This window comes from Drosophila sechellia, chromosome 2R (assembly GCF_004382195.2).
Source record: "Drosophila sechellia strain sech25 chromosome 2R, ASM438219v1, whole genome shotgun sequence".
NCBI lineage: Eukaryota > Metazoa > Arthropoda > Insecta > Diptera > Drosophilidae > Drosophila > Drosophila sechellia.
This window is the reverse complement of record NC_045950.1, coordinates 18,866,435-18,886,398: the sequence shown is the minus strand read 5'-3', so window position 1 is coordinate 18,886,398 and position 19,964 is coordinate 18,866,435. Positions and strand designations below refer to the sequence as shown.

The window sequence follows — 19,964 nt, the reverse complement described above, 5'->3', positions numbered from 1 at the left end:
AATACAATTTAAAATTTGTTTAGTTTTTTAGCAAAGAAAAACGACGACGAAGGCGGTTGGTTTAATGCACTTTTAATGTTTCTTTTCGTATTTTTTATTAGCGTTTCTGTACTCAATTAGACCTATACATCGTATATAACTATCATATATATTTTATTTATGTGGTAAATATATGAATACAAGAATTTCTTGTTATGCTTTACTGTTGTCCTTTTTGTCTTTATGGGTTCGTTTGCTTACGCATTGTGGTGTTTGTTTTTGTTTTGTGTTTCGTTATCCTTACAAATACATGCATGTACAAAATAAGCGCATTTTTTAAAAATACCGCAAAAAATTACGTTTATCCGTTAAAAGTCTATTAAAAATTAAGGAGTATCAAAGTTCCTAGTCCAAACATAAAAACGAATGTAGCCTACATAAAAAGGACACTACCAAACTAACTGCTTAGAGCTAAGGATGCGATGGACATGACTACGGCGACCGTTGTCCACTTGCGTTGTATAGTTGAGGCCTTATCTGTAAAGAAGAAAATATTATAATGATAACTTTAAAACTACGTTTTCTATGATTTTCGAGATGGACGGAGAAACGGACATATGTAAATAATTTCAAACATATCTAGCTCACTACTTTGATGCTATTGATGCATGAATGAATAACTTGTCCTTAGAAGCAAAGTGTTATCTAGGCTTACCTGTACTTACCATAGAAAATAGTCTCCCGGCGTTTGGTGTAGTTGGTGCCAACTAGGATGAACGCACAGGTGATCGGGGTGGGGGACTCGAGTTGATCTCTAGGAATGCGGGTGCGAACGGTCATGCTGTAGAGGCCACTGGGGTCCTGGTCCAACTGCGTCAGCACCGAGTCCAGTATGTGGGTGTCAAACCTGCGGAGGGAACGATTAGTTCCGTGCGCTATTCGATTTCAACGGCCCCAATGGCCGTTGACAGTGGATCCTCTTACATGACAGACAGCATGGGTTGCGGGAAGACGTGCTGGACCGCACACATGATGTCCACGTCCATACGCGAGCCGCTCATCCGCGCTTCCAGCATGAAATCCGATTCAGGAACTGTCGCAATCGGAGCGGATTGGACGAAGGGAGTGTGGTGGAGCCGGCAGACAGTAGCCAAAAGACAAAAAGTCGTGAGAATTAATCAAGTGTCAAACTAAACAACGAAACAAAACAATACCAAGCAAAACAGTGTCCCAAAGAAAAGCACAAAACAGCACAAACAAGCCGTGGTTCCGGACACCGCAGAGACTGCCACATGACACGCATGCAAATATGAAAGCGAATCACACGTGCCACACAGACGGCGCCCAGCACCTGCACTGGCAAAAAAAACTACTGACCCTAGCATTTATGAGGGGACCTCGATTGGGCACGCCCTGACTAAGCCAATTACAGGTGTCCTACAGCACTGAAAACAAACTCAGATACTAACTAAAATTAATATATTCAAACCACATTTATGGGTATAGGCAATACTCTAGCTAGCAAGTTGCTTTAAAACAAAATAGAAGGTAATATTAAATGGTCTTCAACATATCTAAAAATATAATAGAATATATCCAATGCGTTGAAATTTTAAATTAGAATGGCTCAGGCACAAGATGATATTCGAGAGAATGAATGCAAATAGTGGGGCCGAATAAAGGCCAGCGCATTAGAGTAAGGCTTTCTCGGCTTTTGTTAATGGCTTTAAAGTACATAAATCATAATTTTTGTCTCCCTGTGTAAACACCGACCCGAGAACACCTATGCAAACACCCTGGTGGCGGGGGCCAAGTCAAGATGGGGGCGGGTGACGGGCAAGTGGGCAGGTTACCCGGCAGAACCAGAGGCAGAACCACCACCTTAGACCTTTCGACCCCCACCACCACCTGCAAAATCCCCTTCCCAACCTGCTACCCATTCCCATTCCCATCGCCACCGCACATCTTTCACCGCCGATCCTTTTTCTTTGCGCTGTGGTCGTGACACCCACCGATTATTTGCAGGCGGGCACTCCGCTTATCCGTGGACTCGAAGGTCTGCACCGCACAGGTGTACTCCCCCGTCATGTTCCAGTCGGGATTCTTTATCGATATAACACCGGGACTGCCCTCCATAGTGAATATTTTGGTGTCTATCTTCGACTTCATGAAGCCCTACAGGCGCAAGAACAAGAACAAATCGAAGACAAAGACAGGGTTCGATTAATCTTAATTAATTCGGTGCGACCAAAGACCCCGAGTGACTCACCATGGCGAACCCCTTGACCGATGGTATCCACTGGTAGATGGAGTGGTTGTTGAACAGCCACTTGAGGACGAATCCCTGCTCCCGCGGCCCGATCTCCACCTCGCAGTCGAGCACCAGAGGATCGGGTTCGTGGTCCCGGAACAGCGTGTAGGTGCGTGGCACCCGCAGGTTGGTGATGCGCACCGAGTGGGTGACTGAGCGGCATGGAGGCGGAGTAGGAGGATTACAGGATTAGTTTGGAGGAACCCGAAAAAGATGTATGCGGGAACTGCTCACCCGAGAGTAACGCGAGCACGGCCAGCAGCGTGGCGCGTAGCCCTCGTCCTCGCCAGCCCGCCATGACGGCCGACTAGTTTGCCCCTGCGTCGCTGGGCACTCCAGATCCTGTCGCTCGTGATCCTCCCGTTCCGCGAGGACGCGCCGTCGTTGTGCGTGGCAGTGAATACTTCTGTGGTGGTTGGACGTTTCTACTTATCGTGGTGTTGTCTGTTTTCGGCTTGCGCTTTTATGTGGATACATGGGGGCCTTTGGTTGCACTCATTATCACCAATCTCATCACAGCAGCGGAATGGCAGGGGGATGCTTTTTTCTGGGGATACGGGCACTGACTGGCACAAACTTTTCTCGGCCCAACGAGCTCAGCACCGCGGACGCAGCAGCTCCTCGCAGGACATCTCCCACTGCAAGTCGCAACTATGGCAATCTCCTTTTATGGCCCGGGCCATTTAAAGTTTTGCCCACACAGGACAGGACACTTTTTGTTAGCGAAAAATCGACTTTTTGCAGCCCACATACACGAACATCTACGGCTGCGATAGTGTGTGCGTGCGGAATGGAGTCCGCGGGGGCGAACTGTGCCAAAAGTGGAGTTCGTACTCTCGGCGTAGCGCGTGAGTTCTGCTGGCGGATACCAATAGTTGGTGTTGGTATCTTCGGCGGCACACTGTTGTCCCGCTGCCAGGCGCAGCTTTTCATGTTTTAACACTGGAAGCCAACGGGACGCTCGTGGGAGAGCGAAGCTTTCGTTTGGTAGCGCCGAACTCCACGGCGTTCTATGGTGGCACAACTGCGTCCTGCGCCAAATCAGCTGAGCGATGGTCACTGCGCAGGCGCTAAAGCTGAACTGATTTCCAGGCAGGGGTGCCACACCTGGACAGGTTTGCTGGGCGGTAAATTCAAATAACTCGGGGTGTTTTATTGAAAACAAAAGGTAACAAAAAGTCAAAAAGGGTTCCCTTTAAGGATATTATTACAAGGAAGCGAGTGGCCACATCTACATTAACACTCCTCTATTATAATTATAAAAATAATACAATATTACAGGTATCAATAGGATTAAAAATTAATATTTAGTTAACACGTATTTCCGTACCTACCAGTCAAACATGTATGCCTTATACGTGTAAACTATTATTATGTTGTTGTTTATTCAATTTTCAATAACATCAGCAAAATTCTTATTCTAATTTATAGTTAATAGTGTTCCTCTTGCTTGGATGTGTTACAGTTACACGCACACGCACACACATACACATGATTAGTACTTGCATGGTAGATATAGGTCTAGAACCTGGAATCCCGAGTCCAGACTCCAAGAATTCGCGTTAAAAGTATGCTATAGACGTGCGATGCTTCAGATTTACATAGATATTACGCGCAGATATATGTATAGTACGTAAGTGGACTGGCAACAATAGCGTTGACTTCGAGCACTCGTGTGCTGGCTCCTACATCCTACGGATACATCTACTGATCACTACTTGCTGCTCGGATTGGATTCCTGGGGGGTGCTGGTGGTGTTGTTAGTGGAGTGTTAAAACGTGCTTAGATCGAAACTGAAATCACCGTTCAATGGACTGTACACAAGCCAATTGGTTAACGCGAGTGGGAATCCCGCCTAGTCGCTGGCCTCCTCCTGGCTGCCACCGCGATGCAGGTGATGGCCAATCAGCGTCTCGATGCGGAAATCCTTGGCGCTGCTCTGTTTGCTGGTCCGCAGGACCAGGGGCTCGCTATCGAAGCGTCTCCTTGGACTGGAGTCGGACGCCTCCGCAGAAGCCTCAAAGATCAGCGCATCCGGCGGCGCGTCCAGGCGATTTGTACAGGCGCTGTCCACCGAGTCCGAGATATGTGAGTCCTCCTGCTCATTGCCGCTCTCCACGTCGATCTTGTCCTCGCAGGAGTCGTCATCTCCCTCGGCTTCCGCATCGGCCTCTGTGTCCGCATCGTCGTTATACACATTGAGATCCATGTAACCACCGCCGGCGGACAGTCGTTCTGCGTAATCCCTGTGGCCGGGAATGCCCGCAGCACTGGCCACAGTCGCCACATCAAAGGCGTAGGGGCTTTTGTACTTGGAGCCACGACTGCTCTCGGATCCCCCGCCTACTCCTCCTCCGGAGCCACTGCTGTGGGGTAGTGCATCCTGGGCATCCGCTCCTCGAGCACGATTCATGAAGGGCAGCCGGTCGAACTTGTCCCCCGACTGACTTCCCTGGTAGAAGGATGCCTCGGCATTCGCAAAGAAGTTGAACTTCTTGTCCGCTCGCAGCGCTGAGTCAAAGACATCCGCCGGATTGTGAACCACGTCGAAGTCCCTGCTCCCATTGAAGTTGGGCACATTAAAGTGCACTGGCACGAGGGGCACAGGCTTGCGGATCCAAAATGGAGACAGCGTGCCAAAGACCGCCGGAAATGAAAAGCGTTGCATGGTGGGAGCCCGTTTGTAGCGCTTCCGCCGGCGCAGGAAACTGCCGTTGTCGAACATGTCCTCAGCCAGCGGGTCCAGCGTCCAGAAGTTGCCCTTTCCGGGATTTCCCGGTTCGCGGGGCACCTTTATGAAGCAGTCGTTCAGGCTGAGATTGTGCCGGATGGAGTTCTGCCAGGCGGGGAATTTGTCCTTGTAGTATGGAAAGCTACAAGTAAATTGCAAAGTAAATTAACATTATTTTTCGAGGAGTTTTTTTGAAGAATTTGTAAGTTTGTTTAGATCACTTATATTGCAATCACTTAATAAAATATAACATTTTATAATTTCTATTATTTGAAATTTGGTAAAAGCACTGAATGTCTCTTCTTTTCTATGTTTTCAATTTAAATTTAAATTTTAAATTAAATCAGAATACTACAATCGTCTTTACAAACTACTCATTTCATGCTCCTTTTTTTCTGATGCTTACATAACTTTTTTTAACTTGTAAAAAGTCTAACTATTAAATCTCCATTCAAGAATATTAACTTTCTGGTAACATATTGAAGCCTAATAGAAACACTTACCGCGACATGATGAAATCGCAGATCCCGCTGAGCGTGAGCTTCTTGTGCGGCGACTGGAGAATGGCCATAGTGATTAGGGCTATGTAGGAGTATGGCGGCTTTACCAGGGGACCACCCGAGGATCCCGAGCCGTCTCCGTTGCCGCCGGCGGCACCACTTCCGCCCATGGACGACGGCTCGATGTCGCTGTCGTCGCAGCCCATAGACATGGCATCTGCGGCGGCAGCCCGCGAGGAGGCACTGCATCCGATACCGTTGCCGCCGGAGGAGCCGCCTCTGGAACTTTTGATGAGCGGCGGCGAGAGGGAGACGCTGTCGTGCAGAGTGTGCATGGGATCCGTGCTGGTGTGCATGTCTTAGCGGGTATACACTGTAGTCTATTTGAGTCCGCGAATCGAACTCACTTAATTTAGAGGACGCAACACTGTTATTTAACTATTTTGCTCAGGAACTGTGTTCGTTTTGCCGTTTTACTTGCTTCACTTGGCATTTGCATATGCTTTTCGATTCAACTTGGAATTTGATATTTTCTTTTTTGTTTCCGCTTCCGTTAACCGTTCGCTGTCACCGTCGTTTCCGGTTTAGCTGCCAGAGTAAACTGTACATATGGCCAGCAGTGGTGTGGAAAGTTGGCTAGCGCCTAGTCCGTCGTCGTGTCCGTTGAAGGCGGAATCCGCTGGCCAAATGTTAACTGAATCGCAACGAAAACGAAAATCTTCTCGCCCAAAATGTTTTTCTACATAACTCAAACATTTATTTATGAAAAACCGCTGCCATTGCCGCTGCCGCTGACGTTTCCCTGAGCTTTTGTGTCGCCGTTGCTGTGTTTTCGTATCTCGAATAACTGTGATTCTACTGCCGACGTCGCCGTCGGCGCGGGCAGAGCATCCTGACGGCATCCTGGCAGCATCCTGGCTGCGTCCCGACAGCATCGCAGCAGTGGGAGAGAGAGCAAGAGAGCCCGGCCTGACCTCTCTTTCTAGCGGGGGATGGGTTGATATCCTGCGAACCAATCTATGCGAACTCGCTCGTGCCATCCCTCTCCCACTCGCTGCGAGTCCTTACAAAATGGTGGAGAGCCCTGGCTGTAAATGCGATATTTGTGTTTTCCTCTCTCCAAGCGGCGGCAAATTGGCAGCGACTACAGAAGCCAACGCACGCGGTGGTGCGGGGGGATAAACATTTTGCGCAAATTTAGATACCTTTGCCGCTTTGACGTCGTGGCTCTTAATAATGTTTCATTATGTCAGCCACATGGAGGCGCGTCCTTTTCCCCTGCGGCCCCCTCGCCTTGCCACCACCACTCTGCTCCTCTGCCCCAAATGTTATGCTTCAAATGTTGGCATTTTTATGTGCGAATGTTTTTCTAACCGTATGTCGACGTTTCTTGGTTTCTCTCGGGCTCGCAATCTCATTCCCAGCCCTCTGCTCCTATGCACAGAAAGAAAAAAGGCATAGAATCTAATATGTTATGTGTTTGATTAAAATTCCAAATTCCACAAATCATACTTAAGTTAAGTTTCTTTACAGTGAGATTACTATAATGGTATTTATTTTCATTGGATACCTTTTATTGGGTTTTTCGAAGAACGATTAAGTTAAATATATAATTGTACATGATTAATACATCTTAAAATCTAAAAATTCAATGAGCAGTTATGTCATTTTAGCAATGCAAGAAAATACCGAAATAAAATATAAAGTTACAACAATACAGTACGTATTATATAGAGAATATTGGGTTTCTTTCCGTATATTTTATTTGGGTGTGGAAGTGAGAGGGAATTGAAAGCGCCATTTTCGCCAACATCCTCTGAGCGCATTGGGGGCTACTAGAGTGAGAGAGAGAGCAGTAGAGTGGGTGGTGGGGAGGGGGCTGGACGTACATGTGTTTGCTGCATTTGTACTTGTATCCAAGTGAGTTTTGTACTATTTCTCTTTTTCATTTTCGCTGTTTTTGTTCTCCAGTTGTTAGACATTGTTGTTGTAGCCATTGTTGTTGTTCGGCATTCAGTGTTTGGAGCCTTCCCTTTTCAAATTAAACATTCAGTAGTCACTTTTATTTGTTGTACTTTGTTCAAATTAGTTTTCCAGTTTTGCGGAAGTTACCCACACACAGCCAAACACTCACTCACACACAGGCACACACACAGATGCATGGAAACAGACACAAATACAATAAGGGCCGCCATCTTCGCATTCAGGACAATATTGATGTCGCTTCTTTCACTCTTGGCATCGTTTTTGTTATTCTATTTTAGCTTTGCCACCCCCAAATCCCCATTTCCCAATTCCCCCCCCCCCACTTTTACCCATTGTTACACTTACGAATCAATGATTTTTTGGCTAGATTTTTAGGGGCGTGGCATCGGCCATCGGTATGTATCTTTATCCCGCTTAGTAGTGTTGGTATTATCAGGGGGCATAAATAGAAGGGTGTATATACTTACATGGGGTCTTTTCCGCTCTGCCTGCTCCACAATTTCGAGGCGGAAAATTTATTGAGGCTTTTCCTTGTCTTTTTATGAGCAAACAGAACATTTCATTGCAGCCAAATGAAATTGGTCGGACACAAAATGTAATCAAGTTTTTCGAAGCTCACGCTTAAAATGTTTCGGAACTTTATAAACAGGTAAATCAAGCAAAAACCTACCCAATTACTGGAAAATGCTAATTGAAAAGGAATATTTATTTCAAATATTTGAGTCTTTATTGCATGTATACACTCTAGTAACAACAATTGGTAGCAGATATGTGTAACTGTATCGGTAGAATGGTTAACAACAATATAGCTCACCATGCATAGAGGATAATCTATCTATAGCACACAGTGCTCCTCAAAAACTTTAGCCCACTTTATCCCCCGCGAGTTGCTTCTAGTATATCGAAAATATTTGCTCTTTCAATCCACTTTTCATTACTTATCCGCCTGCTCAATAGTTTCCATGGCAATTAAACGATTCCAACAAGGCACATCCGACCCCGCCTCCTGCAGCCACTATCCCGGGCCAATCCGTGGTCACAGCCGTATCCATGTTCCCTGTCAGACTACGGTTAATCGCCGCCTTAGCACGGCAGGAGTCCGGACGAAGGACGAAGGACTCGGGCGGCCAGTTGAGCGTAAGGATGCAGTGCATTAAAGCTTTTGCAGGGGAACAATTAACTTATGGCCAAACAATAACGCCGAGGAATGCACGCTGACAGGAACCAGCCACCAGGAGCACATCCTGCTCAGCCTCACCGTCAGCTCCATCTCCGGGCTATATATATCTACATGAATATCCTTCGTCCTCATCCCGCGCTGCAGCAACAGCGGCATGATCCAGCAATAATCCCTCTTTTGTCAGCAAATTTATTGCACACAAGCAAGCCGGCAAAGGATATGCCAAGCGGATGAAACGGAGCGCTCGGTGGGCAGGAGGGGGAAGGACTGCGGATACCGATTCGGGATTGGTCTCTCTCTGGCTTGGCTGAGCCCAGACTTTGACAATACAAATTTTTATTGCGAAATCTGCAAAAGGCAAATAAAAGATTTGACACTTGAATTGCTTTGACTGCAAGGATTCGGCAAGGACAATCGCCACTTTCGGCTCAAACAAAGGACACAGTTGCTAGCCACCATCGAGATGGTCCGCCTTCATTCTGCACTGGGAACAAAAAGAGGTTGTAAGAGATCTAATATGCCTTATTTGATATTCAAGTAAATCAAAATGGCAAATTATTAATTATTATTTTTATTTCGTTTATTAATATTATAATGCATTATCTGTATATATCGAAATTAGTATATATTTCAGCACCTGTATGACATTTCCAATAATTCCTAATTTAAGAAAGTGGTTATGTCCTTCGGCAAGTGTACATCTGACGAAGGGGATCCCCACTAATTTGCGCTTGAGATGGCGCATCCTGTCGCATCCTGCATCGGTGGACGGCTCCTGAGGGTCGGTGGCACCTGCTGGATCGCAAAGGCAAACAATTGAGGCCGCGTAAGAAGTTCGGAGACGGCGAGGGATGGCAGGTTTAATAGCTTCACTTCTTATGTGATTATTAAATCTTTGAAGTATCTGAGGCGCAGAAAACAAGTCAGGCTGGGCTCTGGTCGTGGGAGATACACATACAGGCACTTGAATACTTGAGTGACGCTCAATTTGATGGACAAGGACGTCGAGAATCAGCGGGCAAGCCACCCCAGGATTGCCCAGGACAATGGGAAAAATCACAGCAGGCAGCGAGCAAATTGCACAACTGCAGCCGCAAATTCTGTTTCGGGATCTCCGTTCTCCAACCTGCCAACAAGTGGCAAGCACAACAATGGATTCGATTTAACCATCCTCGCTGCCCCGCACCCGGATCGCAATCCTGCGGACGAGCTGGAATATTTCACGCTCGATTTATCCCGGTTTTTTTGTACCGGAGGGTTGGGACAAACAGCAAGTGCCACACACCAATGTTTCGTGGCTCATTTCATTCAGTTTTGTTCATTTGATGTGGATGATGATGACGATGATGATGGTGGTGGTGGCGGTGGTAGTGGTGGTGATGCCTGTGCCTAAGCCTCTTGTTTGGCGGCAATAAAAATCGAGCACCGTGTGCCTAAGCCTCCTCGGGAACCCAGTCCACTCCACTCCACTCCGCTCGGCAGAGGACGTCAATTTCTCAATTCATAAATAAAACCCAAAGCCCTTTCAATGTGTCAGCACAAGTGCGGAAATTACTGGGCGGGTGGAAAAGTGGGCATCGTGTGTTATTGTTGTTTATTTTCCGCTGGATCTGCTCGAGCCACCTATAACCGCAGCCAAAGGATTTCCCTGCTCTCCATTTTGAATGGCTTCGCATCCGCGAGGAACTCGACTGGGTACTTGGATCGCATTAAGTTGATTTATTATGCAGCGCAGAATTCAATTAAGTGGGATGATTGTCACTTGTCCGTATGCCACGAAAGCCAAACTCTCTGAATATGGGATTGGTTTCCCACTTTGGCTTTTGCTCTCTTAACTGTTGGGGCGTGGCAGCAATCTCCAGCAATTTGGACAGTTGGTAATAACCATTCAGAAGCCTTTCCCCCTTTCATCCTGGTCACGCACAAGCCGTGAAAGATAATCGTCTATTTGTTTTGGTTGCGAGGATTATGAAGTCAAAATGAGAAGGGATTTGCACAAATTGCTTGGGATGATTGAGCCTAGGACCCCATGTAGGCCAAATGAAATCGGCGTGGAAACTAAAACATCTGCTGCGGTTTTTTTTTGCTTTGAAAATATGTAGTTTTAAAATATGAAGTAAGGTGTTTTTTAGGTGGCTCCTCTTTCAAAGATACTTCTTTTTGTAAATATCTATTATAATAGTTACAGTGCGCAGGGGAAAAACCCCATCTCCTTCGCACCGTTTTCAATAAGTCCTGGATGCTGGAAATCTTTATTAGTTGCTCATCCGTAACCATGACAAACATCCGCAAAAGGGATAACAAATCACACCGAGCGACTCTTGAGCGAAACCAAATCAATCCGAAAAGTATCAAATGGTGAAAAGTTGCAAGTGGAAAACTGAAGGATGGTGCAAGACACGGCTGCTCGGTTGTTTTCGGGGGCACGTGTGGCACGTGGATGAGTCCTCAATGGATCCGGGTGTCGGGTAATTTACACTTCCCACCAGGACACAGCTCGCAGGGGTGGAATGAGGAGGTGCGGAGTGCCGCTTGTGGAATTTCATTAAACAATCGTTAGTGTAAATCAATTTGTTAGATCAAAGCCATGTGGGCGACATGGCGACAAATGAGAAGAAAATACAGGGCACAATGCCCGGATATGGATATGGACACCCGGAATGGAGTCCCGTAGATATTACCAATTTGCGCTGCAAATAAAATGCGAACAACAAATATTTGCCTGCTCTGATGAGGACATCACAATCAAGTTAACACGTGGCCCACGGACCGCGAAGTGCGAACACGTGCGGAATATCAGTGTCCAGAATCAACAATATTGAATATGCAATCTCCTTGCCAAGGAGCAGCAGCTGGGAAAGTTCGATTTGTTTACCCAAAACCGAGGCTATTCGGCCTACATATCTCCTAAGTTCAACTTCAACTTGAGCAATCTTATATGTTTTATCTTTTACTGATAATAAGGTGTCATAGAGAAGGATTACTTAGTTTATAGACGTTGCCATATCACTTCATCATTTTTAGTCATACCTTGCAATAGATGTTGGGAAGAGTTTCCATTTTCCACTTTCTTCTTGGCCTGTCTCCACAGGCAGGCGGCAAATCTGTATTCCCATAATCGCATTAGGTCGCCAGCCGGATGAGCACTAAATCAAAATCGTCAGCCACTACCCACTCAATAAGAGCGCAGCTTCAGCCATTCAGCCATTTGATTGTCATTGTCCTTCAGCTGAAGTACAAGCGTTTGAAATTTAATTTAACGCATTTACATGCAGCTTAAGATCTACGGCCGGCCTCGGGCCATGGTAAACAAATCAGATGTATTTAGAGGAGTGAACCGAGCCCAACTCAAACAAAGGGAAGCGAATGGGATTTCGAGGTTGCGAGGAGCGGGAACAGGAGCAGGAGGAGGGGTCGAAGGACTCAGAATCCTGCGCACATTTGCGGATCAGATCGGAGGGTGGTTCGGTTCGGGTTCAGGTCGCCCGCTTGGAGCGAGTTGAAAAACTCAATATTTGAATAACTTACTACCGTGTGGAGAGCAAACTTTCAAGTGAAGAACGAGGACACTGGCGGGTCGCAAAAGGACAATTATTTGCTTACGCGTTGTCATTCAAATTGAGTTTTAATGTTGGGCGGTGCGCGTAATCCAGTAAGTCCCGTTCCCCTGTTCTCGGATCGCCGGAACTGCAAGTGGTGGTTCGGTGTCCTGCAGTCCTGGCGGTCATGTGGGCACCATTATTTGCTCTATCACGTTCACGTACTAAAAGTTATGAGGACATTATATGTACAGCCGTAGTAAACACAAATATCTATAATCCCCGCCCCTGCGGGCATTCCGTGCGTCATTCCGGCCGAGTTGGAAGTTCGGAGTTCGGAGTTCGGAATACGGTGTTCCGTGCTCTGAGTTCGAACTCGAGCTGGATACACATGTACGGGCGTAATTGTTTGCAGATGTCCTTAAATGTCGTGAGAATATTCAGTTGGTTTGCCTCTCCTGGCCCCCTTTTTGTTTTGTGTATCTTAACCGGAGGAGCACGCCTGTTGCGCCTCTCGATACCGATTATTAGTTCTCAGATACTTGGGATACGCAACTAGGAATTACCATCCATTACATTTTTGATAGATTGGTATATTTAAGGGAAAATTATATATTAATACATAATTTATAGTAACTATATATTTAGGAATAAAGTCCCGATATCTATACAATAGTTTCTTTTAATTATACTTTTTATACAAGGGTAAAAGAAGAGAGAACTCTATCGCCTATCAAATACCCGCTCAGCTCAGCTAGTGAAAATGCGACGGATAAGAACGTATGCAAAATAGAAGCCTGGACAGACGGACAGACAAACGGACGGATATGGCTAGATTAGATTAGAGGGCCTAATGAAGAATATATATACTTTATAGAGGAAGGAATATTACATACCCTTTTACTCAACAATTAACAGGTTTAATAAAATTAAGTATGCATTAAAATTCAAAAGTTGCCATACACAAGCGTTTACACAAATTTGGATCTCTGTAACAAACATATCAGAATTGTAGATTTTATTACGAATCATTTTATACAATTTTTTCGAAATACTGTTTCCTTGTAAGCTTTTTGATATATTTATGGCAATTTATGGGACAGCAAAATATTAAATTTAATATACGCGTATGTAAAAGAACTAACGTCCATTAGGACGTGGCAGCTTCTATTAGAGCCTTTAATTAATGTTACCAACAGTTCCGTTATCCGTTGGAAGAGTTTTCCCCCCGAAAAGTCCGGTAATCCATTTTCAGTTGTGGTTTTGTGGCTTTCCTTATTACCCAGCTCCCCAGCTCCTGTGCAATTTCCATATTATTCCAAATCCGAATCGTTGCCTCAAGTGTTTTTGCGCAGAAAACTGTAATTTTTATTCATTTCCAGGACGCAGTCTGAAGTGCCTGCTAAACGATTATTAGCAATTTGATATAACTGCATGTAAGTACAACACGAGAACAAGTCAACAACGGATTCGCCTGCACACACACACACACACACACAGACACGTGTGGCCACTTACATAAGGATGAGTGGGTGTATGTGTATGGGTGTGTTTGCCTGTGTGACAGCCAACAGTGGAAAATCACTTCAGTTAACTAAATCCCCGCAACAACCATGCGCCGACTGCGCCGCAGCAGCGCGACTTCTGCAGGAGCGGACAAAGAGAAAGAGAGAGAGAGAGAGCGAGAGGGAGAGAAACAGAGAGCGGAACAGCCGAAAAGGACACGGCACAAAGCAGCCATTGCAGGGGCGTGGCCTGCGGCCAGAGAGCCAATCGGAGCGCGAGGTCTGGCGAGCAGCGACGTCGGCAGCGGCAAAGGTTGCAAGGGACGAGGAGAGGGCGGGGCGGGGCTGGGGGGAGAGGTGGAAAAGGGGGCGGCAGCGTTAAGCTCATTGCCATATTTTCGCTGTGCTCTCTTTTGAATTTACTTTACTAACAAAACATGACTGTTGGGAGGCAAAAAGGAAATTGTTTTATCAAATGGGTTTCCTTACGCTTTTTTATTATGAAATTAATTTCCAACATCGTTTCGCAGTCGTTGACGTTCCACTCCCATCGCTCTCACTCCCACTCTCCGCTGGGTGGCCATTTTCCAGTTTAAGCCCCATTTTGCGCCCAGCTCCTTTGAGCATGTGTTTACTCTAGTTTTCCTTTGGAGCTGCCTTAGCCATCCCACTTTCGTTTCATTCCGTTCGGCCATTAAATGGAAATGTTTGCATAGCCATCCGCTTTTCCCCCCGACAAAGGCATTAAATGCAAATCTTGATTATGAACTTAAGCTCGGCAGACAAATTAATTTTATTTGCCACTCGAAAGACAAAAATCTTGAAAGTTTTATTTGATTACCGCTTGTGTCTGCTTCAGAAGTTCCCCAGCAATCCTTACAAACGCATTCAAATCGTTTTGGGGGCTACATTATTGATACTGAAATATATATAGTACATATTTCATAAGCTATATTGATATGCATCAAGCTTACATTTTATATTTATTTACACTTTATACTTATGTATATTGTGCGTATTTTATTAACATATAATATATGTTTTAAATAATTTACCCCAAAAATTTTTGTTATTTGCAGTGCCGATATAGAAGCTCTCGCCCAGGTAAAAGTGTGCGATACATATGTTATTCAGTTGTAAGTGCAATGAAAGAAAAATATAAAATCGATGGGCATTGCTGGTCAACACTTGGTGGGCTTCTCCTGGCGGAGTGTTGAGTTCAGCACGGGCCAAATCGCACCAACAAATTAATAACTTGATAGGGCCAATAAAGGCACATGGCTATCCATTTTCCCTTAGCCTTCGCATCCGCGTTGGTAACCCATATAATGGCCGTCTTCAGGGAGCTGGGTATTTTGTGAGTGGTGTCATAACAGACAGTGAAAGTTACTCAATTCAGTGGAGGAACCTCCTCCAAATCGATAGCACTGTACTGCAAAGTAATATTTTTATGGGTAATCTCAAGATAAATGTTCATTATTATTAGTCGAAATTTTCTTCTATTGATGCATTATTAAGAATGAAAATTACCTTTTTTAAGCCAAATGTAGTTATCTGCATTACAGATTAAATCCACTTGAATAAGAGATCTTATATATCAACTACATGCATCTGGTTCGCTTTGAGGTATTCTAAGTCCAACCCTGCTGACCAGTGTAATCGATACGAAAATCATACTCAAAATAGAATGGCCACTAAGTCAGTTAGCAAGAATGTTCGCCCGCTAATTGTAAAATCAGTTTAGGCGCACTTTTCAATGGACTCAAATCGGGCGCAGCCAACGCGGAATATTCACAAATAATAATTAAGTGAAAACCCATAACAATAAATATTCGATAATACATTTGAGCTTAATTCGGTGCGCTTAATGTCCGGTCAGTGAGTCCCGAGTTTTGGCTAGGATTACGGAGCAGACGATCTCAACCAGCGAGGATGGTTCAGTTCCTGGGGAAACAGGGCACCGCGGGTGGTCAGTGTCCATTGAGTGGTTTCATGACCAACTGCTAATCAAATTTGCAGCTAATCCCGAAAGAACTTGACCTTCCAGAGGTCACTCAGTACTCGTTCCAAATTTTATGAATCGAATAAAACAAAGTTTTAATAAAAGCCAAATCAATTGACTTTATTGATTCTTAAGAATCCTGTGAGAAACATATAAAAGAACATAATTGGTGAACATTATTTAGCGAAAAGATACCAACAAAACAAGGACCCCAATAAATATTTATTAGTTCACGTATTTTAACAATACGTTGTTAATTTTTTAATTTTCAATGCACAATCCTTTCCCAGAGCTCATTCACATGGTGACCCTGGACAAGACGGGCAAGAAGTCCTTCGGCATCTGCATAGTGCGCGGCGAGGTGAAGGATTCGCCTAACACCAAGACCACCGGCATCTTCATCAAGGGCATTGTGCCCGACAGTCCGGCGCATCTGTGTGGTCGCCTGAAGATTGGCGATCGGATCATCTCGCTCAACGGAAAGGATGTGCGCAACTCCACCGAACAGGCGGTCATTGATCTCATCAAGGAGGCGGACTTCAAGATCGAGCTGGAGATTCAGACCTTCGACAAGAGCGATGAGCAGCAGGCCAAGTCAGATCCGCGGAGCAATGGCTACATGCAGGCCAAGAACAAGTTCAACCAGGAGCAGACCACCAACAATGCGAGCGGAGGGCAGGGAATGGGAATGGGGCAAGGTCAGGGTCAGGGTCAGGGAATGGCTGGTATGAACCGGCAGCAATCGATGCAGAAGCGGAATACCACATTCACGGCCTCGATGCGTCAGAAGCATAGTAACTACGCCGACGAGGATGACGAGGACACCCGAGACATGACCGGTCGCATTCGCACGGAGGCGGGTTATGAGGTGGGTTAACCCAAGGTCACCCACCCATCGCTCTACTAACTTGTAAGCCCCTTAGATTGATCGAGCCTCCGCCGGTAACTGCAAACTGAACAAGCAGGAGAAGGATCGCGACAAGGAGCAGGAAGATGAATTTGGCTACACAATGGGTAAGACTCCATTAAAGCCATTAAATCTCAGTCACACAGCACCTGAATGCCATTCCCAGCTAAGATCAACAAGCGGTACAACATGATGAAGGATCTGCGCAGGATCGAGGTCCAGAGGGACGCCAGCAAGCCACTGGGACTCGCTCTCGCTGGCCACAAGGACCGCCAGAAGATGGCCTGTTTTGTGGCCGGTGTGGATCCCAACGGAGCATTGGGCAGCGTTGACATCAAGCCGGGCGACGAGATCGTCGAGGTCAACGGCAATGTGCTGAAGAATCGCTGCCACTTGAACGCCTCCGCCGTGTTCAAGAACGTGGATGGGGATAAGCTCGTGATGATCACCTCGCGACGCAAGCCCAACGATGAGGGCATGTGCGTCAAGCCCATTAAGAAGTTCCCCACCGCGTCTGATGAGGTACGTCCTCTTCACTTCTCTTCGAATGGATCCTGCGATTAAATTTCCCTTCCATTCCAGACTAAGTTCATCTTTGACCAGTTTCCCAAGGCGCGCACGGTGCAGGTGCGCAAGGAGGGTTTCCTGGGCATCATGGTCATCTATGGCAAGCACGCTGAAGTGGGCAGTGGCATTTTCATCTCGGATCTGAGAGAGGGCTCCAATGCCGAGTTGGCGGGCGTGAAAGTGGGCGACATGCTGCTGGCCGTTAATCAGGATGTAACACTGGAATCCAACTACGATGATGTGAGTCGTCAGGAAGCCCTCCAACCACTTAGTTTATAACCATATCATATCCACTTCAGGCAACTGGACTGCTTAAACGTGCCGAGGGAGTAGTGACCATGATTCTATTGACTCTCAAGAGCGAGGAGGCGATAAAGGCCGAGAAGGTGGCGGAGGAGAAAAAGAAGGAGGGTAGGTATTGCGCCCAAGCAAGGTCAAAACTGACACCTTCATCCCATTAACCCACAGAGGCCAAGAAAGAGGAGGAGAAGCCACAGGAACCCGCCACAGCCGAGATCAAGCCGAACAAAAAGATCCTCATTGAGTTAAAGGTGGAAAAGAAGCCAATGGGCGTCATCGTCTGCGGCGGCAAGAACAACCATGTCACGGTGGGCTATCTGAACTTTCTGTTTCTGCGACAAATGCCTTAACTAACAATCCCTGACAGACTGGCTGTGTAATCACCCACGTGTATCCGGAGGGACAGGTGGCAGCCGACAAGCGCCTCAAGATCTTTGACCACATTTGCGATATAAATGGTACGCCAATCCACGTGGGATCCATGACGACACTGAAGGTCCATCAGCTATTCCACACCACATACGAGAAGGCGGTCACCCTAACGGTCTTCCGCGCTGATCCTCCGGAGCTGGAAAAGTTTAACGTTGACCTTATGAAAAAAGCGGGCAAGGAGCTGGGCCTGTCGCTGTCTCCCAACGAAATTGGATGCACCATAGCGGACTTGGTGAGTCCATATGCACCACTGGTATACAGTGGTTGAAGGCACAGCCCTGAATAACAACTTTCTCTGCAGATTCAAGGACAATACCCGGAGATTGACAGCAAACTGCAGCGCGGCGATATTATCACCAAATTCAATGGCGATGCCTTGGAGGGTCTTCCGTTCCAGGTGTGCTATGCATTGTTCAAGGGAGCCAACGGCAAGGTATCGATGGAAGTGACACGACCCAAGCCCACTCTTCGGACGGAGGCACCCAAGGCCTAGAGACGATCCTCATTCTCCTCCTCCGGTAGCGAAGCAGTGCAGCAATTCAATAAAAGATCCAACAATTCGAATTCAAAACAATCTGTTTTCCGTTATGGGTTTATTGAAAAGGAAACTCCTTAGGCTATAGAGCTTGCATTGGATGCAATACGGGGCCACAGATCGGCGCATTCCTTGGCCACCGGTCCAGTGATGGCCGAGCCCTTCATTTCGCCCTTGTTGTTTACTATTACCCCGGCATTGTCCTCAAAGTATATAAACACCCCGTCCCTCCTCCTGAACGGTTTACGCTGCCGAATAACCACGGCAGGCATGACCTGGAATCAAATGAAAACAGTGGTTAGCAAAGTTGCTCAGCAGTGTGCTACCTCCTGCAGAATTGGTTAGTTATGCAAAAGTGCGTTGTTATAGGTGGGTAAATTATGAGAAGTATAGTGAAACCGTTTTATGAACCTACTGCACTAAAATTTCAAATCCTTATCAATAAACAAAAATATTTAAAAACGCAAGTTGGTCGCGATAAGCTATCTTAGCCGGCACAAAACATGTGGGGAAGTTCAGATGAAGTAACTACGGAGAAGCCTTCATAACAGCTAATACAAATCTATCAATACTATCGTATTACTTTTTAATAAAATACTCTGCAATAATTGGTAAATATTAAAACTGCCAGTGTAAAATAAATGACAAATAGTGTAGCCCAAATACGATTATTAAGCTTAAGCAATTGAATGTAATAAGAGCTAGCTAATTCCAAATTGGATTCTTTAAAACAAAAACAAGTTGAATTTCATTCAGGAAAGCGCACACAAACAAAGTGGAAAAAACGTGTTCGCTAGACGGGTTGCTAGCCCATGGGCACTTTTGGCACATGACCGATTCATCCGGAGCACTGGGCACCACACTCACCTTCTTCCTGAGCTCGGGCTTTCCCTTCTTCACGGTGGCCACGAACATGTCGCCGACGCCAGCGGCGGGCAGACGGTTGAGGCGACCGCGGATTCCGTGGACGGCGATCACGTACAGGTTCTTGGCTCCGGTGTTGTCGGCACAGTTCATCACGGCGCCCACGGGCAAACCGAGGGAGATGCGGAATTTGCCTCCCGCGGTACCTCCACGTCCTGGTTGAGACCGAAAAACAGAGGGTTATTAGTTTTGCGCATCACAACTTCGACACTTTCCACATCCGGCGCGACACATTTCGCACGTTAGCGGCGCGCTTCGTTCGGATTTTTACCTCTCTTCGACATTTTGCTGCTCGCGGACTGGTTATTCCAAGATTAGTCGCTAGTTTACCAATGAGATGTTTCAATTATTAGCATTTAAAAAAACGTGGAGATTTTCTTCTACTTACTTCGCCGGAAACGAAAACGAAAAGGAGGGAAATACGGTGTGACCGCCGCTCTATCGTCGAAATATACCGCAAAATATCGAAAAAATAAGCTAAATATAACCAAGAATGAGCACGTATTGGTTTTGAACTATGCTAAAATCCTAGCAGGCACTCATGCCATCGGAGTTTTACCCACATC

At 46.2% G+C, this 19,964-nt stretch overlaps 4 protein-coding genes across 5 annotated transcripts; 1 reads left to right on the top strand and 3 right to left on the bottom strand.

The window, feature by feature from the left end:
- Nucleotides 1-55: 55 nt before the first annotated feature.
- Nucleotides 56-3,223, bottom strand: LOC6615614. Of its 2 annotated transcripts, none has more exons than XM_002039952.2 (6): nucleotides 2,525-3,220; nucleotides 2,249-2,442; nucleotides 1,992-2,154; nucleotides 964-1,072; nucleotides 705-886; nucleotides 56-516 (listed from the first exon to the last, which is right to left on the bottom strand). In XM_002039952.2, the coding sequence occupies exons 1-6, from the start codon at nucleotides 2,586-2,588 to the stop codon at nucleotides 437-439; spliced, it is 792 nt and encodes a 263-aa protein (XP_002039988.1). In that variant the 5' UTR covers nucleotides 2,589-3,220; the 3' UTR covers nucleotides 56-436. The 2 variants fall into 2 exon arrangements, with proteins under 2 accessions (XP_002039988.1, XP_032570460.1); XM_032714569.1 differs by having other exon boundaries at nucleotides 427-516; nucleotides 695-886; nucleotides 2,525-3,223.
- A 380-nt stretch (nucleotides 3,224-3,603) lies between these two features.
- Nucleotides 3,604-6,236, bottom strand: LOC6615613 (fork head domain-containing protein FD3). The gene is made up of 2 exons (XM_002039951.2): nucleotides 5,525-6,236; nucleotides 3,604-5,163 (listed from the first exon to the last, which is right to left on the bottom strand). The coding sequence occupies exons 1-2, from the start codon at nucleotides 5,875-5,877 to the stop codon at nucleotides 4,146-4,148; spliced, it is 1,371 nt and encodes a 456-aa protein (XP_002039987.1). The 5' UTR covers nucleotides 5,878-6,236; the 3' UTR covers nucleotides 3,604-4,145.
- Nucleotides 6,237-15,471: 9,235 nt separating this feature from the next.
- On the top strand, nucleotides 15,472-18,503 carry LOC6615611 (inactivation-no-after-potential D protein). Its single transcript, XM_002039949.2, has 9 exons — nucleotides 15,472-15,700; nucleotides 16,024-16,601; nucleotides 16,657-16,747; nucleotides 16,807-17,162; nucleotides 17,223-17,447; nucleotides 17,507-17,618; nucleotides 17,676-17,815; nucleotides 17,875-18,171; nucleotides 18,241-18,503. The coding sequence occupies exons 1-9, from the start codon at nucleotides 15,664-15,666 to the stop codon at nucleotides 18,430-18,432; spliced, it is 2,028 nt and encodes a 675-aa protein (XP_002039985.1). The 5' UTR covers nucleotides 15,472-15,663; the 3' UTR covers nucleotides 18,433-18,503.
- On the bottom strand, nucleotides 18,504-19,810 carry LOC6615610 (60S ribosomal protein L23). The gene is made up of 4 exons (XM_002039948.2): nucleotides 19,787-19,810; nucleotides 19,670-19,719; nucleotides 19,342-19,553; nucleotides 18,504-18,749 (listed from the first exon to the last, which is right to left on the bottom strand). Exons 2-4 carry the CDS (start codon nucleotides 19,680-19,682, stop codon nucleotides 18,552-18,554), a joined length of 423 nt encoding a protein of 140 aa, XP_002039984.1. The 5' UTR covers nucleotides 19,683-19,719; nucleotides 19,787-19,810; the 3' UTR covers nucleotides 18,504-18,551.
- Between the last annotated feature and the right edge of the window lie 154 nt (nucleotides 19,811-19,964).

Bases quoted from the DNA above. Each gene is read 5' to 3' on its own strand.
- LOC6615614 (XM_002039952.2), bottom strand. From the start codon at position 2,588: ATGGCGGGCTGGCGAGGACGAGGGCTACGCGCCACGCTGCTGGCCGTG. The intron at 887-963 runs GTAAGAGGATCC...TTCCCTCCGCAG, and splicing joins CAACCCATGCTGTCTGTCAT to GTTTGACACCCACATACTGG. The intron at 517-704 runs GTAAGTACAGGT...TCTTCTTTACAG, and splicing joins CCGGGAGACTATTTTCTATG to ATAAGGCCTCAACTATACAA.
- LOC6615613 (XM_002039951.2), bottom strand. From the start codon at position 5,877: ATGCACACCAGCACGGATCCCATGCACACTCTGCACGACAGCGTCTCC. The intron at 5,164-5,524 runs GTAAGTGTTTCT...ATTTACTTGTAG, and splicing joins TGCGATTTCATCATGTCGCG to CTTTCCATACTACAAGGACA.
- LOC6615611 (XM_002039949.2), top strand. From the start codon at position 15,664: ATGGTTCAGTTCCTGGGGAAACAGGGCACCGCGGGTG. The intron at 17,163-17,222 runs GTACGTCCTCTT...CTTCCATTCCAG, and splicing joins TCCCCACCGCGTCTGATGAG to ACTAAGTTCATCTTTGACCA. The intron at 17,816-17,874 runs GTGGGCTATCTG...AATCCCTGACAG, and splicing joins GCAAGAACAACCATGTCACG to ACTGGCTGTGTAATCACCCA.
- LOC6615610 (XM_002039948.2), bottom strand. The intron at 18,750-19,341 runs GTGAGTGTGGTG...ATTTGATTCCAG, and splicing joins AGCCCGAGCTCAGGAAGAAG to GTCATGCCTGCCGTGGTTAT.